At 35.8% G+C, this 19,335-nt stretch overlaps 1 protein-coding gene across 1 annotated transcript in view; it reads left to right on the top strand.

The window, feature by feature from the left end:
- Window positions 1–19,335, top strand: part of PEPD (peptidase D) — a 699,082-nt gene that overhangs the window by 199,890 nt on the left and 479,857 nt on the right. The window contains exon 6 of the mRNA XM_044081883.1: window positions 8,039–8,100. Within this exon, the coding sequence (XP_043937818.1) occupies window positions 8,039–8,100 (62 nt within the window). The remainder of the gene's footprint in view (window positions 1–8,038; window positions 8,101–19,335) is intronic.

Here is a 19,335-nt window from a genome sequence, read left to right as displayed (position 1 = left end):
TGTAGAGAACACTGTTGCTCCTTTCAGCAAGGATAGCATTTCATTAATATGAGGAACAGGATAACTTTATTAGGTTCTCTTAAATCAACACCTATGTGAATACCACCTATCCTATTTTGAAGCGTCACAATGGGCAAGACCCAGGGAGAAGTATAATTCTTTCATTAATCCCTGCTTGAAGAAGACAATTGAGCTGTGCACTTATATCCTGCCAAACTAACGGAGGTAAGCAACATAATTTTTGTCATACTGGAGTAACAGAATCTAATGAAGCCTTTTGCACAACCCAGGGTCAGAGGAGGTAATGGAGCTGTCGAAAGATGCATGACAGGAACCAAGTTTGTGGTAGCACATGGTAAGACACTACTGCTATTAAAGCACAAATGTAGATGCTTTATTAAATCCATACCCAGCAAAGCAGTTCCAGACTCCACGATGAAAACAGATGTAGAGCATGTAACATCATCTTTGGACACAGTAACTGGTAAGTAGCCAAGCACAGGAAGTGGAGCATGGGGAATAAGTCACTAACTTAACTGAAAGTGACAATAAGGGTTCTCCTTGAAAGTGTGCATCATATATACATTTAGGCAAAATGGATACTGATGAGCCAGAATCTACAGTCAGATCCACAAGTGCAGTAGCAATTGTGGTTTTCATTATGACACTGCAACAGATTCTCTCAAGGAGTGGTCAATTACGTAAAAGATCTGAAGTTCAGTTAAGGCAACGTCTTGCACATAGCATGTTTGCAAAGAATGGCAAACACATGCAAAATGACCAGCCTTTCGGCACTTGGTACATTTAACAGAAGTAGCAGGACAGCGTTTATCATTGGCAAGATGCTTTTAGATCCACAATGATGAGCATAAAAAGAGGCTGCTGAAGGCATAGCAGCTGTAGGCTGTGAAACAGGCGGGGACTTGGAAGAAGGTCTCTGGTGGTGGCGACCAGCAGCAGACACAGGCTGAGTATGTAAAGTCTGTACCAGGACTGGTCTAACGTCTGAAATAAACTTTGCCTGCTCACCCGTAACTTCATTTTGCATAGCAATTGTTATAGCATTAACCAAAGTTGTCAGGTTCTAAAAGTAATCGTTCATGTATACGATGATTAGACACATGTTCAACCAACTGATCATGTAACAGTTCATCCAGTTTAGTATCAAACTCACATTTAACTACTAAGTTTCATAATGTGGCCACATACTGAGAAAGTTTCATGGGCGGCCTGAACACGTTTTCTAAAAGCATGCCACTCAGCAGCAACATTTCTTCATGGAGCAAAATGAGCTTGTAAAGCCCTAATGGCATCCTCCATTGACATACCTTAGTTCGGAAGCATGTAAAACAGTCTCTGAACTTCTCTTCCTAGACAATGAAGTAGATGTGCCTTTTTGTGTGCTTTCAGCAATTCATCTCCTGATGCACCAACAATCAGCATGTAGTTATTAAACATTTTCAGCCACATATCAAGTGGTACAGCAGGTTCACCCGAGCATGACAAAAATGGTGGAGGAAAAGGAGCAGCAGCAACAGCCATTGTATACAAGCAGAAACAAGTCAAGTACCTCGTTGCCAAATGATTAATATGGACAGACTCCAAGTTCAGTAATAAAGATTTTAATCAATCCATTCGAAGCAACAACAGAAACACCAGTACAACAGGAACATCCAGTCCTTTTCACATCCACTAACTCTGTCTCAATCCTCCTGCCTTCCTCTATCTCCACCTACTGGCATAAGACCAGAACACAACATGGGAAAAATCTTAAATTATGTGTGACTGACGAGACACAGCTGTGGTCTCTTTCCTAGTTTAAATATGCAATTAAAAGTAGAATACAAGTAAAACACAATGTAAGGAAAATATATCACAATATGCAAAATAGAGGAGAGCAGTAGGGCAATAGAGCAATACAAGAAAGCAAAAACAAACTAACTTTTCCCTCACAGCAAGTTGTGGCAGAGTCTGGGTGAGCTTTTCCAGTAACAAGTTTCTTTCTGTTCCTTCTACCTTTATTTGTCTGCTGTGCGACTGAGCAAGCCACATAAGCCTCAGTGTTCCCAGGTTACCTCCTGATAACGGACATTTGTTTCCAGAGGGCTTACCTGATTAAAAAATGTGTATTAAAATGGTTATGTGCAGTACTTTTGCCATTCAGATTGTTCCCAGCATGAACTGGATTCATTTGCCTCACAGGTTTTATCCCCTGGTCACAACGGTTACTCCTGAGGCAAAGCAGAGTCGAGGCACAGCACCCTATATGGTATAGGAGATAAATTTCAGCTGCATACTTCTGGCTATCTGTCAGACATATACGACCTAATAATTCAAGCCCTGACACTTTGTAAGATATACTGCTGCACAAACAGCATAAATGCAAATTGCGAGGCTTTTAATTTACCACTTTTGCAGTGCTTGCACACCGCTTCTTATACTACATCCATGAGCGCTGTAGAAAGCATTAGGTGAAATACTCTGTGGTATGACCGGTAGAGTTCATATATGTTCCTCCATTTGCACATGCACTTCTGCAGGTCAGAGTAGCTAGTTACAGCTCCCAAACATTCAGCTGGTGTACCACGCAGTACTAATTCTGCAGCGTGTAATGTAATGTGTATTAAGCCATATGAAAGATAAGTTATAGTACCACTCATATTTTACAAGGAATAATGCATACTAAGTACCTCTTGTTACATTTTAGAGATATCATCAAATTTTCTTTTCATCTTAAAGTCATTGCCACGAGATCAAAATCCCAAACTGTCAGTAATGAAAGGTTAGTATCTGATACTAGTATTGCTGTCTTAACCAGTCATAACTTTCAGTTATGATCTGTATTCTGTATGTAACTGACTATCTTGGAACTTTTCCGTTTTCAGAAACGGTCTTTTTATTATTGATTTTTCAAGAACAATCATTTGAACAACAAATTATAATAAAATTATGTACAAATTTTACAAAGGCCTCAAGCACAGTATAAGGAGGAAAAAAAAGGAAAATAAAGGGAACAATAAGTGATGTGAAATAAGTAGGGCACAATATTCATTCATTCATACTTTCAATATGACAAATTTAGATGGAGACGTATCTGAATTCAGTGACTGAATAAGATAACTTTTGTCCAAGGGTTGTTGGTCCATTTTCTTGGGTATATTCTTGATTCTTTAACTTTTATTTCCATTGACACTACTTCAACCAAAAGGGTCATGAAGTCTTGTAAGGTTGGAATAAAGGATGACTTCCATCTTCTTGTAATACATTTTTTGGCTGCTGCTAGAATTGTCCAAAGAAGATATTTATTTTTGTTATTCAATACAATAGATTCATTTACATTCAGAAGAATTAAAGGTTTTGATAATATAAAGGAATCAGTAAAGATGGCTTGGAGAACATTTTCAATATCATTCCAAAATTTCTTATTGTGAGAACAATCATAAAAGATGTGAGACCAGTCAGCCTTACATTCTAGAGAGCATCTACAACATATCACCTGTTTAGAGGAGTTAAATTTAGCAATTTTACTAGGAGTGTAAAAACCTCTATGCAAACATTTCCAGGAGAAAATCTTCCATATTTGTAAATTAGAGGTTAATTTAAGAGTGTAAAATTTTTGATTTATTCGTAGGAGACGGACAGTGTACAATCTCTAGTAACAAACTAGCAACATTTCTGATTAGTAGTAGTTTTATAAATTTTTGAGATTAAGTTTTTCCAATTAAGTCCACCATGCAGTATTTCATACATAAGAATTATACATTTGGGTGATGAGCTGTAGGAAGAGTTCTGTACTGTTCTGCACAAATCTTGAGTGATTGGAAGCAGACTATTGAGAACTAGCCAGTCTGATGATAGTAGGCCATACTCTTTGATCAGATTTTGTGCATCTAGTGCAACTAGGTTCTTTGTGCAATGATACCAACATGTACATTTTTTTTTCTTTCCCAGTAGCTGAGTGTATCTAAGCTAACATAATCGCAAAAGTTTTTTTGTAGTTTTAAAGGGGAATAGATGCTGGATCCATAGTTTAATGTCAATATTGTTATTTACAAAACTTCTAAAGGACTTATAGATATGATTTAAATAATCTAGAGTGGTAAGCTTAATAGTATTATATTGTATATTGATACAGAGTGCATACCAAAGTTTGTTAAAAAAATTACAATTAAGCAAATTAAGTATTAGCTTATTTTCATTTAGGATAATACTTGTATGTAACGATTTCCAAGCTGAAGAATATTTGGGGTCTATCCAATTTAATATTGTTGTGAGGTTAGAGGCTTTAATGTAGGATTCTAAATCTGGGAAATTTATTCCTGCACGTTCCCATGGTCTAATATGATTAGTTAGAGCTATCCTATGCTTTTTAGGATATCATAAAAATATGTCCTTTCTCATGATTATGCTATTGTAATACTGTTACTAGCTAGTAGCAGTAGGGAAGTATGGGAAATTACTATATAGAGGAGTATCAATCATATAATACCTCATAGTAAGGGAAATGCTTTCATAATTAATTACATATATCTTTTACTATAAATACTTTAAGTGTTGATCTACTACTTTACTGATTTATTTTGGTTAACACGGTTATTGTTTATCCATCTTTAAATTACTAGAATTATTTATGTAGTCAGATTCTCTTTGAGCCCTTTAATAGATAATTCTACTTGTACATGATCATTATCAAAATATTATTTCTCTGATTCTATAATTATGCATATAGAAGTGAAGATATATATATGTATATATAAATATGTATGCATATATATATATATATATATATATATGTGTGTATATATATATAAATATGTATATATATATATATGTGTATATATATATAAATATGTATGTATATATATATATCTATATATATATATATATATATATATATGTGTATGTATGTGTGTGTATATATATATATATATATATATATATATATATATATATATATATATATATGTGTGTATGTATGTGTGTGTATATATATATATATATATATATATATATATATATATATATATATATATATATATATATACTTCAATTGAACAAAGGTTTAATAGTGAATTTTAGCTGCACTGTTTATAATCAAACTGTATATTACACTAATATATTATTGTTCTCTCTTACCAATTAATATATAGACTTTCATATAACATAATTTGGAGCCTCAAGTTGTGCAAACCTGTTTCAAAATTTTGGAAGTGATGGTTAATCTGACTGGATATTTTTATTCTGTCAGATTAGGAATGTTCTATATTCCATGTCAGTTAATGGATTTACTGTTTATCAAAAGTTTAGTTTTAAATGTTTTTCCTTTTTTAGGCCTCTGTTATTAAATTGTATTTTATATTGGGAATCAGCACCTTGTCATCAAAATATAATCTTTCCAAGAAGGGTACTCAAGTTTTAAATATCGTGATTGTTTGCGATCACATATTACTAACACTCTAAACCTTTAAACAAAAAAGATGGACTTGACTTTTCTTTCCTCCAATGTTAATGGTTTAAATAGTCCTGGGAAAAAATTCGGCCTGTTAAAATACTTGAAATTAAATAAAGTACAAGTAATATTTTTACAAGAAACCCACTTTAAAATAAATATCTTTAGCTGGAACCCAAATGAATACCCAAGATTATCCAACTCCTCATACACTAAAAAAACAGAGGTGTTCTAACATTATGGAAGAAAAGTGTTATCTCCCCTCAAATGTTACATAATTATGAAGATAAGGAAGGACTTCTGACAATAATAAAATTTAGAAACTGAATTTGGACACTGGTCACTGCCTATTGGTTCCCGGGAATTGGGGTAACAATAATAAAAAACACATAGAACTCATCACTAACGATTCTAAGGGTAGCTTGATTTTATGGGGTGATTTCAACTGTTTACTAAATGACTCAGAAACTACTAACCAGACCTTTTTGCATTACTCCTATAGGGAAAATTCTCAAAAATGGACAGATAACTTCCAGCTATATGATTTATTTTATCTTAGAAATGATAATTCATTAGAATTTTCCCACTGTGATTTTAGATACAGGACTCAAACCAGAATTGATAAAATGTTTATATCCCAAGACCTAAAAACAAAAATATCACACTTTAGAATAGTCCCATGCCCTATGTCTGATCTTCAAACAGATTTAAAAAAAACTGTCTCTCACTAAAAGAATACCAGATTATATTACTAAATTGAAACCGTTCAAACCTTGGCTTGATACAGAGATAGAATTTTTCTTAGATACAAATCTAACCAGTGAAGTAAATGTTATTCTTTGGGATTTGTTGAAAGCCTATCTATATGGCAAAATTATTGCATGGTTTAATAATAAAATGAAGGAATGGGAGTCTGAATTATCTAATATACAAAAACAAATTGTATTAATAAAGATAATACTAAAATCGTTTCACACAAGAAAAAGGAAATTGAATCCTTAAACAAGAAATATAATGACATTTTAACTCATAAAACCAACTTGGCCCTAGAAAAATTAAAACTAAATTCTTTCTCTATCTCCAAAATATATGCGTAATCTAACACTGAGAGTGAAAAGAAACTCCATTGAAAACAATATTGTAAATGTGGTCCATGAAGGGAGAAATAATAAAATAAAGTTTCTGATATTAGTGATATCTTAGATGCCCAAGTATCACTTTTCGGAACAATACAAAAACAATGACTCTTTCACAGACCACAGTCTAGACTTCCCGGAATTAGTCTACCAGAGAATTTGATTGAGATTCAGAAACAAATCTCTCTAAAGGAAATTAATGAAAAAATTAAAGAAAGCAAAAACAAAAAATAACCGGGCATAGATGGTATTATTAATGAAATATATAAGCTTTTACCATACTCCGCTATATCACTCGTACACATAGCCCTGAATGAATCTTATTTACAAGCTATAATTCCACCCTCGTGGAAATGCTCATTAATTACTCCCATACTGTAAGAAAAAAAAGATTCTCATATGTGTAAATCATATAGGTCAATTTCTCTGATTAACAATGACTATAAATTATTAATGTCTATTCTAGTTAACAGATTTAAGAAATCATTAACCCATCTCATCTCGGAAGATCAAACAGGATTTATTTATACTAGACATACTCAAGATAATATTCAAAGAATTATAACTACCATAGATATCTTAAATATGGATAATCAAGAGGCTCTTATCACTCTTGATATTGTGAAGGCCTTTGATTCATTAAACTAGAAATATATATTTTTTTAATTCTTGAATCATACAAATTCCCTACTCAATTTATCACTTTTATAAAAAAATATTTATTATAACAATTTAGCATATATAAAATTAGGTCGATTTATGTCAGAACCTATCAAAATTACGAAAGGTACCAAACAGGGATGCCCAATGTCTCTGTTGTTGTTTGCTTTAGCAATAGAACCCCTTTCTTTGGCAATTCAATCTGATCCTAAAATTATAGGCCTAAATATAAATAATCATTTTAATTCCAAAATAATGTTATTTGCAGACAATATCTTACTTGCTTTAATAAACTCTGAAGAATCCTTACAGGAATTAAGATTTACTAGTCAAAAATGTTACTATATTTATGGCTTAAAAATCAGTAGTTCTAAATCTAACCATATGCTTTTAAATAAAAAAAAAATCTTCATGATAATACTGATTTGACTACTAATGAAATAATTGGGAAGCAGGTTTCTTCACTGAAGTGTCTAGGGATTGACCTATGTGAAAATATAGACGTAACTTTAAACAAACTATAAAAACATTATAAACACATTAAAAATTTTCACTGAGAAATGGAATAAATTACATCTAAAATTTATTTGAAGATAGATTACAATTAATTAAAATTATCTTATTGCCAAAAATAAATTATATAGCTCTTTTTATCTCTATATTACATAGTAAAAATCTTTTAAAAGAAATAAAACTCAGAAACAGTCTTTTGAAGAGCTTAATCTTGGGACTTTTCTTATTATGCTTGATCCTGTGTGTAAAGTAAGTCATGTTTTTTTTTGTTTGTTTTTAGCGTGGCTTGAATACAGACAGTGGAAGTACTACTCGAGAGGCTTCTTTCGAAGGAATTAGTCAGTAAGTTAACATTAGCTTTTTTTGTAATGAAATATGTAAAGTGATATTTTTTGCAAGTCACATATTGGATACATTCTACATTTATTTCAAACATAAAAACCAAAATGATGCCCATATTCGATGTATCTTATTTTTGACAGAATATACTTGACCGAATCAAAACAATTCTAATAACATATTTCTGTGGTGACTTATTGTGCATGTGTAAACAGCTGCATCACTTTAACCCTCAACATGTTACCATACCACTCAACCATACTGAATTCCTTGGTAAATACCGGTTTTGAGGGCAAAATATTGGGGTGCCACGAATTTGAGTGTCCCCTTTAATTTCCAAATTTCCCAGTTTTTTTTGTTTTTGTTTTTAACCATTCCTGACATCATCATGTGATGACATCGGCATGAGCCTGGCAGACAGCCTATCAGGATTCAGCTGCTTAGACATTTACTTAATTTGACTTTATGGCAGCAGCAGCAGTTGTTTCTTCTCTGGTAACAGTTGTCTGGTTTTAGTATCATTGAATGTGAACTTCCAACAGTAAGTTTTTAAGGGCTGCTTTTATTATTTTGAATATGGCTGCTAGTTCTCTGTGTGCTTTGCCATGTTATTAAGAACTGCTTTGTGTGTGCTAGTTCCTTTGCTGTTATAACTGGTCGTCCGGTTTTAATTTCATTAAATGTAAACTGCCAACTTTTTTCAAGCGTACTGCACTGCCCTCTGCCAAGCCATTTACTTAGTTTAACTTTACAGCAGCAGTTGTTTCTTCTTAGTTCCTTTGCAGTGTTACACTTCATTACTGGAGAAGGTCATTAAACAACAGTCATCCGGTTTTAATTTAATTGAATTTGAATGTAAACTGCTCTGTTTGTGCTTAGTTCATTTTAAGAGCTGCTTTTATTATTTTGAATATGACTGCTGGTTCTGTTTAGTGTGCCTTTGCAATGTTAAGATCTATGTGTGTTAGTTCCTTTGCTGTTATGGTGTGTGAACTGCTCTGTAGTTCCTTTGGCATTGTTATGAATGTATGTGCGTGAACTGCTCTATAGTTCCTTTGGCAGTGTTATGAAGGTGTGTGTCTGCGTCTCTGTGTGTTTGTGTGTCTGTGTGTAAGTAAGTAAAATGCTCCAGCTAGGTATAACTGGTAGTTAGGATTACTCAGACTCAAACCCTGGATATAAAGAGTGATAGCCTAAATTCTCTACCCATGCTACCACTCATGATCAAAGTTTCAGGTCTGTTCCTCTTAAAATGTGTGTTTTTCAAGCAGATCAGTGAGAACTGAATTTACTAAATAACCATTAGGTTTCAGTCTTCCTGTCTTTCAGGAAATGCATGGTAACACAAAACATTTTATTCTAGCAATGTTCTAAGATTATACAAGCAATGTTTAAAATGTGTCCCTGGTTTTGGGCCTTTGTCCCCCCCCCCCCCCCCCAAAAATAAATGTTGGCTTTTTCCAGATTTCTTTTGCTGCATAGTTCTTTAGGGGGGGGGGGAGTTTAGTACCGCTTATGCCAAGTCTGTTTGTGTTAGTAGCACAGCAGGTAATATACTTGCTTTTGATGCAGAAGGCTGTGGGTTCTACTCCCACAGTATGTATAGATTGCTGATACTGTACTGTGTTGTAGTTTTAAAGGGGGTGGATGCTGCAGTCCTGAGAATGTCATCTTTGGCAGAGATGCCGAATAACTATAAACCTGTTATCAGTTTGTCATCCATTTCCTATTACAATATTACTGGCGTATTATTTTTTTAATGTAACATGGGCAATTTATTCTTCAAGGGCAGCAGGCAATTCATTTGTAGATGAAGCAGTGAAATATAAAGTTGTTTGCTAGCAGCAATCTCTTTGTTAGTTACAGATCTCTTCCTTAATGTGGAATTATTTGATTACTTTTGCATTTTCTTTGAATGTGGGTTTCAGTGCTCTTTCAATGAATGTGAGTTTCAAGAGCAGAGAAGTTTCAATGCTAAGTCTATTTTCATTGTGAGACTGTATTGTTTTGTTTAGCAGATGCCCATTAGTGTTTGTGCTATAAAATAAAAGTTTTGCAGTAAATAAAATAAAGCAAACGACTAAAGGGTTTTAGCCGTGGTTGTTGGTCTGTATTATATTCTTTGGCTTTAAAATAAGTTTTAAATGAAAGCCAAATGATCATTGTAGAAGTAAAACAGTATGCACATTACAGTGTTTATGGTAAATGGGGCAAAATAGCCAAGTAATAGGACATTGGAATGACTGCAGAGGGGAGAGCTGTGTATGGGGGCCCATTCGACCATTATTTTGTGAGGGGTGAAGGGCGGGAAACTGAAAGCCCCAGGTGGCACAAACTCTAGCCACGCCACTGATCTGTAGGCCATGGAGAATGACTTTTGGAGATCCTAACAAAATATATTCTTTTGCTAAGATTATATTGCCTACCATTAAATGCCCTACTTTTACCGCAAAACCCACATACTAAGGTTCATCATCTTCTCCCTTCCCAGTGAACATAATTGCTACTCATTTAAAAAAAAAATGGCCACCATTTACTACATTGTCTGAGGCTATATTTTGGTTGTCTGTTCTTCAGTTTGCATTTGAAAGTTGGTGTCCCAGAACTCCATTAGAGTGGGGAGGGTTACATAATTATATATGCAAATGTTATGTTAATCAGCGTACAGATTTGTACCTATTTTTCATAGGCCTTTGTCCAGATTTTTGATTTTTCTGGGTTGAGAGGTATGCATGTTATGGAGGTTGTGACTGTCAGTACATTTTTACAATTTTGCATGAATTTTCTAATTTTGAAAAGAAAAAAGTAGTGCACCAATCTTTTGGGCTTGTTTTAACATATTAGTATTCTGACTTGCTAATTTAAAAATAGGGCAACAGTACTTTTCCTACTATTTCTTTTAGCACATAGACCTTGCATTATGCTAAATGAATCTAAGTGCCCATTAAGGCATGAATGACTTCTGTTGGTGCAAGAGTATCTTGAAAGAACATTCACATGCCTACCAATGTTTCTGTGGAGTATTGGGAAGTTTGTTTTCCTAGTCTCAATGGCCAGTTTGTCTGAAATTTAATCACAGTTGTAGAACAATTTGTTGAATGCGATTGCTTGACTCTCAGTTTAATAAAGTCACAGTTTGGTAAAATCACATCAGAAAACTAACATTGGGGTAGTCAAACAAATTTTATTTGTGAGAATCCTCAAATCCCCATATACCCCTTGTCACTAATTATCGCAATTATTTTTGAGTTCCTCATTGCCTTGACCATCCTAACTTCCCTATCAACTCCTCGGTTCTCCTTCTTGACTGGTTGAACTGAATTGAACTGTTATTTGCAGCAGCTTAGATTTTCTATGTATGCCCTATCTTGCCTTTGTCAGCTACTAGGCTCTCTGTTGTAGCTGATAGGGTAGTCCAGATTTGAGAATGTATTCTTTAAAAAAACGTGCAAAGTGTCAATCGTCCGTATGTTATAGAAGGATTTTTTTTTATTTTTGGCTGCACAGTCCATTAAAATGTGATAGTTTATTTCAAATCCGTAAAATAAAACCGAAACTGTTTCAGTTCTACAGTGAGGATCTCCTTTTTAGTAATCATACAAAAGTAGGTCTTGGATAATAGATGATGTAACTGTACATCAACATGTCATGTGTTGATAATAAAGAAATCACGTTTTGGAGATCTGTAAAGGTGGCAGACCTAATTCCCCATGAGTACATAACCATTTTACATTTGACTTCTGTGTTTCTGCACTACGTTTTGGAGATCTGTAAAGGTGGCAGACCTAATTCCCCATGAGTACATAACCATTTTACATTTGACTTCTGTGTTTCTGCACTATGTAGAGGACCTTTTGGCCCATCACTTGCTATAAGAGTCACCACTCAGCTTCTCCTAGCTGGTACTTGAGCATCACACCTATCCATAGTCCCCTGTCAGTACAGGTGAGCTAGCATTGCCTGTGCAGTTAAGTGGATCCCTTCAAGCAGTGTCTTCTCTCACAGGACAGAAACACACATGTAAGTTTTAATGGTAATCTTTCAAGTTCTCCTGTGTGTGTGTGTGTCCTGTAATGAATTTGGAATCTCATCAGGTACCACATTTTCTTTCTTTTTTTTTCCTTTAATAATTTTTGGAACCCCCATGGAAGTTGTATACATCCACTTATCATCATGTCTCCTATCACCTAACCCACTCTTAAACCAAACAACGTACCTCCCAAAACAGGTTCAAGAATCTGGGGTCATTATTGCCATACTGTATCCTCAGGGGAAGAAGAGGAGCTTGAGGCATCTGACCTGGCACAATTGCTCATGACAATGGAGTTTTTTTGTTTTTTTTTTTATGTGACCTATAATTCTCCATAGTGACAGGCCTGCAATGGAGTAAGCAACATGCATATTTGTTCCTGCATATGAAGCATTTAGGTCTGCTGTCCCCTTAATGCACTGACATACCTGTGTGACACTAGTGCTGTTCCCTATCTTCTGCGAGAGAGCAGGACAGTGCAAGGAAAGTCCCCATACTCCCCCATGATGTAGGAGTGCAGGATGACAGCCATTCATGCCCACTCTATCCTCCTCAGCTGGCTGTCTAGACTCACAGGTTATGTATCAGTAGCAGGGAGGCACCCAATCCCTGTGCCAGTGGACTGGGAATTCTTCCTTACTGCCACTGGCTGCCCTGATGGTCTGTAGCTCCTCTTTTCCCTTTGGGTAGAATAAAGCAGGTATCCAACATCGATTTAAAGAATGAGCAAGCAAGCCAGTTAAGCAGAAAGTGTTCAGTATTGCCCCTAAAAAGGAACACTTTGTCCTGTGGGCATATCCAGTTAACAAATAGACAAAGTTAAGTAATTTTTTATACAGTGTCTGTGTTTCATGCCTTTCTGTTAAAGAAGCATCTCACTATAAATAATTAACTGTTTTTAATCTGGGATTTTAAAAAAAGATGCTCACAACATGAAGGCATAGTCTGAAACTACAATATGGATGGCTCAGGGGTTGACACCAAGAAGTATTATTTCAGATATAGGGCAGGATATGATGGGAATTGCTTTCTTGAAGTGATAGTGGCATAATTCATGACTGCATATGAAATGTGTTATGTTCCTCTAAAATTTGTCAGGTAGACAGAGAAATGAACCAGTTATGGAGATCAATACATCCTTATTAGCTGTCAAAATACATGTTTCTGTTTGCATAAAATGTCTGCTAGATTTGTCAGGATTTAATAAAAAGAAATATGTGTAAAATTTTACAAGTTAAACTCTGTATTGTTGTGAGCCTGTAAAAAGAAAGCTGATTTTTACAGATCTGTTTTCTTTTATATACTTAAGGCCCAGACAATGAAAAGTCATATTAGGCAATCACTTGTGATGTAGTTTGAAAATTAAGGCAAAGCATTTGTACTTCATTTCATCATTATATTGGCTTGATGGCAGCAGGAGCCAGTACTCCTGTCTGTGCTTTAAACATTCCACCTCCCCTGCATACCTTTCCTGACCTTCACCCCTTCTCCACTTATTCCATACCTTTATAATGCCTTTGAAGATTGTCATTACCACCCAGTCCATTAATCGGTTCCACGGTTCTACAGCCCTCTCTGTGAAGAAGTGCTTTCAAACATCCAGAATATAGTTGCTCTCTAGAGGCTGCTGCCTTTGTCCCCATCTTCCCTTTCTGTCCTTCATGCCAGGATGTCTCTTATTTTTCCTGACATGATCTTGCATGACTGTATCATAGCTGTCCTTTTCTCTTTCTGTGTTAAGTAAAACTGTTCCTAGTTCCTCTAGTCTCTATTCCTATTGTTTCCTCTCCAGCTTTCCTCTGGGTTCTTTCAACACTTAGTGTAGTTGTAGAACTGCTTACAGTACTTGGGGGTATCTTATTGCCATATCTATCTTCAGAGGCAGCATTTCCTGTCTACTAATGGAGTCGTCCTGAGGGTACATTCCTGGTGGACCCCTCCAGGTATAATCGTACCTCCAGATCCTTTTCCTGCTCTGTTGTCATCATTTCCACTTGCACTAGTTAACATTTCATACCACGGTTGCTGTGGCTCAGATGGAGTTCTTTGATTTGATTGCAGTGAGCCTCAGCTGCAACCTTTCTGCTCACTTGGTCAGCCTTTGCAAACACTTCCCTAGTTTTGATTTTTTTCCTCATTCTCAACTGCTACAGGTGTCTTTGTGCCATCTTGAAGAGTTGTATCCTGTTCTCTGTTCCCTCAAATATGTTCGAGACAAACACATTGAAGGGCAGTGGGTCCAATATAGACCCTAGTGGTACTCCACTGGCCACTTACTGGATTTTTGGTATCATCCCTGACAGCACAGCCTCCTGCATCATACCATTCACCCATGCAACAGTCCAGTTCCGTAGTCTTGGTCTTGTCCTAATCCTCCAATATTTCTTTCAGCCTCCTATATGGGACTGAGTGCTGGGCTTCTAGAGACTGTTTTTAGGACACACATGGTCTGTACTACAACCTATCCATGGTGGGGGTGAGGAGGAGAAGAAGAATCACTCATAGGGAAGTGAAACTGAAAGCTGTCTTTGATGAGAAAAAGGGATTCTACAACAGAAAAGGTAAACTGATAATGAATAATGGAACAGTATCTTGGAGACTGCGGTAGAAGTACATAGGAAGAAACATCTATATTTGAGTGCATGAGTTAAGAATGCTAGTAGCAGTGGAGGAAAAAAAATGAAGCAGTAATCTGTGGCCATTTTATATGGCTTTGTTGTCTCATGAGAAGTAAAACGAGTCTATATTAAAACCACAAACATTTACTTACCCGAATACCTAAATGCCGACACGTATTCAGCGAACAGCAAATACACCGAACGCCCTAAACAGGGAATTTCAAAAACTCGAACTGTCATAGTTGTCCCAGCCCACCACCCGCTACATACTGCCTACACAAACAAACTAAATATACCACATACATACACTAACCAAAACCCTACTTCTAACCCTAAACTAAACCCTACTTCTAACCCTACACTAAATCATGCATATACCACTATGTATGCACTTACCTTAACCCGCACCCTAACAGTAAGGTCCGTAACTATCGCACACTTACCTTACGGAGCTATACCGCAGAGGGGGCAACCATGATGATTCGACGTTTCCAATTTCGTGCTTCAGGATGATCGATGTTTTCGCAGTTCGATGAAGACTTGTTGGAGTTTAGGTATTCGGGTAAGTAAATGTTCATTCTTTTAATATAGACCCAAGTAAAACATGTGAAGCAGAAATGATAGACTGACAGGTGACCATTATCACATGGGGGTAGAACATTGTGGTGTAACAAGTTGAAACAACTCAAAGTAAGATCTTATTGATGAATAACTGTATGCAATTGAACTGTCTTGAAAACAAAATCCTTTACTGTATTGGATTTAAATAGTTACCCAAAATTCTGTTAAAATAATCCCATACAGTGAAATTCTAATCCAGTAGGGAGATGATAAATATTCACCAAATGTGTGCCAGTTCCTAGAGCATGACTTGGGGAAAAAATATTGTCAAAAGACATACAAATGGCCTCTCCATCTATTGACACATTGATATTGGACCCAACATATCAGACTACTGAATACCAATCACTGACTCTTTTTTTTTTTTTTTTCTTTACAATCTGGATATTTAAAAATTGAGACTGCACAATAAAGAAAATAATATCACAGAAACAAACACAAAACCCTTAAGCCATACGTCTGTCAGTATTTATTAATATGTGTTCTGAATATATTTAACTGGCAGTACAGACATGTCATATAAACTGAAGACATCTTTCCCATATAATATGTCATCCGCATATGACATGACAGAGGGAAGGTCTTCTTTCATGTGGAAAATATCCTCAATTGACATGTTCTTAGACACTTGTATGAAAATGTATCCCATCTCCTTCAGGTGAGGAATCAGTGCAAGCCTTACTTGCTAATCAGGGTTCTACTGAAAATAAAGCTATTTCTGTATCAAATAATTAAATCTTGCCTTTTGAACGTAATGTCAGAAGGAATTTATCAGCCCATCACTACTTTCATAGCAAACATTGCATGACTAAAGCTTGCATACCTTGTAACTTCTTGGGGAGATTAGATACAAAATGCCTGAAGGAGCATACAAAACTGACATTGTTTTCTTAATATTACCACATACACTCAAATGTCAAGTAATTCGTCTGCCTTAAACTTTTTTTTCTTTTGTGACAAGCCAAAAAACTGTCAGAAGGAGATGAGATCTGCTGTCCTGCCAAAATACTAGCATTATAATCGTGAAATAAATTTTCATGATAAAACTCCTGGGGTTTCCTTATGAGTTGACTCCTCCATTTATATTTTATTTAAATTCAACTTTTAACCAATACCACTAGTGTACTCATAGCTCATAACCACATCACCAGTTCAAATTCTGTGTAAATACCCTAAATAAAAAGACCTCTCCATTTTTTTTAAATCATACAGGTCTTAGAAATGCAATATAAACAGGTTAATTAAACCAAGAAAGGTCCGTTTCTGTTATCAAGGCCTTATGATCTGAGAAGTCTGTTTAAATCAGCTGTTCCTTATCTGTTGAAAAGGAGCTAGGAAAAAATGAAACCATACCTAGAGCATAACTAGGACCTTTCAAAGCTAAACTTCTTAGATCTTCTAGAAACCAAGCAAAAGTCAGCCACTAAATTTTTATAAACACTTAAGGTTTGTCTGTTCACGAATTCTACTTTTTTTTCTGTTTTTGAATCCATTAAACTAAAAAGTCAGTCATCAGCCTATGAAACCAGGGACATATTTCTTTCCATAATGCTTTTGACAAAGAAAACGCAGTGGGAACATAAAATTACTCTCCAGTCATGTGACTGATAAAACTAACAACCACGCCTCTAATTCAGGAGCAGAACAGCTATGTATTAGTATAGATTTCATTAATGAAGAAATACTCCTGAACACTTAAGACTAGAGAACAAAAAAAAAAAAAAACTGCGACAGCCTAAAAGGTAGCTTTTCAGTCTTGTCCAGTATCAGATTTGATTTTGATATTTTGTAACACGAAAATGTTTTTTTACACAATCTAATCCATTGCATCACACTCCATGCCTGATATGTGGAATCAAACTTTTCCCATTCAAACCAAAATTCTCATGTCTTTAGCTTATTTAGTTCCCTATGTTTTTTTTTTCTGCCAAGGAAATTTTTTTTTTGTTAGTTTCCTTTTTTTGTTAGTGGACAAGGAAATTCCACCAGAAAGCTGACATTACCAGAACCTTTCAGAGGAACTCTGTCGCCTTCAGAATCTGAGGTTAATGCAGTTTATCAGTTGCATTGAATAGCAGATAGCCTAGGTGTGACCCCTCCACACAAGATCACGAATAATTCTTCTGGGGAGATTCATTAGAATTTAACAATTGAGAAGGAACCTTTTTTCAGCAGTAACATCTGCACTTTTTCATCAACACTGTATTAGCCGCACATTTTGAGTAGTCCTCAAAAAAACATCTGTATGCCTACATCTGACACATTTCTTTGCACACTTCTATCTAGAATGCCCTTCTTGACCAGTTAGGTTAGTTTAAATTAGAAAAGTAAATATCATAGTACCCCACAAAATAATTTATCAGGTTATTGTATTCCAAACTAAATGCATAGTAGTTTATTCCACTTTATATTATCCTCTTTTACAAAGATTTTAGTGTATCATATTTCCTTTAATCACACCCACACACAAAGTCGTCTAAGTACTGTTTGTCTCATTGAAGTCAAAGGACAATGTTGCCTATCATTTGGGACTGAAATCCTTGACCTCATGCATACTGTGCTGGTATCGGTGCCACTGGACCAACTTCAGTGAATCTAGCAGTGCCTATGCAGAGGATCGTGCGTGTATGTGTATGTGTGTCTGTAATTTGATCTTTAACTATGCTGGGGGGGGTTCCTAATTGAAAGGATAAGACTGTTAAGGAAAAATCTGTCCAGTGTCTTGTTGGACTGATGGTAGTGACACAAGCAGTGTGCTGGGATCAAGTCTGAAGTGAGAGCTAATATCGTCCTTTCACTATGATGATTCTAACAGTGCCTAACATAATGCTCAACCTTCCATCTCCCAAATGTGCTACATAACTAATGTGGAACAAATGGGCAACATGTAGAACACTTACAAACAGCTCACTTACAACCTATATTAGAAAGCTCTGAGGATGGTTAAAATGTGTTATTTTATACTTACAAGAGGTTCTTTTGGTGAATTGATATGATATGGTATTATCATGAATATCATTTCATAGGAGGTTACTAGGCTAGTGACCCTATATCCCTTACAAGCCTAGCCATGTTAATCCCAGTTTACCCCAATTATCCTTATTAAGGGAACATATTTTGCAGATCTAATCTATTGTCAGCACTGACTTCCCCTGTCCATGAGGGGCATGAGTGCCACCCCAAAGTGATTTTACAATCTGCCATCCGTTTGTGTAGGTTGCACGTTAATAGGGTCAGTCAGAAGCTCTACTTGAATTGAAAGTTTGTTCCAGAGGAGTATAAGTCTGCGAGACATATGTGTCTCTCCAGCATATTCTGTTAATGTCATAGGGCTAGGTTAAGATCATTCTTGTGCTATTAGATTTACAGATGTGAAGCACATCCATTGGGGCAGGGTCTCAGCAGCCTGTATGACACAGAGTACAGTAACAGGGATTGTAGTCTATCCACATAAGTCATGGTTTGGATGCCCTGTATTTTCTTAGTGAGGAACCTCTGTTGTCTTTCCAGCTGCTACAGGTGTCTATTGAGGTATATGCAAAAGGGAGTTTTGTACTCTGTTAGTGGTCTGATGAGGGTTGAGTACAGAGAGCTATAACATCCTTAGATCTGGATCCAGTTGCCCTTACTTTATGAGGTGTGCAATATAGAATGCTTTCCTTACCACAGTGGAAACCTGGTGGATGAAGTCAGATTGCTATTAACCTGTGTTCCTAGGTCTCGCACCACTGGGTTTGAGCTTAGGGTGGTGGTGTCAGTACTGTAGTTAGCAGGGAATTCTACTTTGCTAAAGGGAGTTATAATACACTTTTTTGTGTCTGGTGCCAAAGCCATGGTCTAAAACTAATCATGTGACTGTGTTAGCCCTTCCTGTAGTATGTTAACATCTTTGGGTTGATTCAATGATTGCACTTCCAAACAGGAAAGGATCCAGCACAAAACCTTATGGTATGCCATTGGTGACTGATC

This window comes from Protopterus annectens, chromosome 8.part1, assembly GCF_019279795.1.
Source record: "Protopterus annectens isolate FY-2018-M chromosome 8.part1, PAN1.0, whole genome shotgun sequence".
NCBI lineage: Eukaryota > Metazoa > Chordata > Ceratodontiformes > Protopteridae > Protopterus > Protopterus annectens.
Note: the sequence above shows the minus strand (reverse complement) of the source record. Positions and strands in the feature narration are given on the sequence as shown.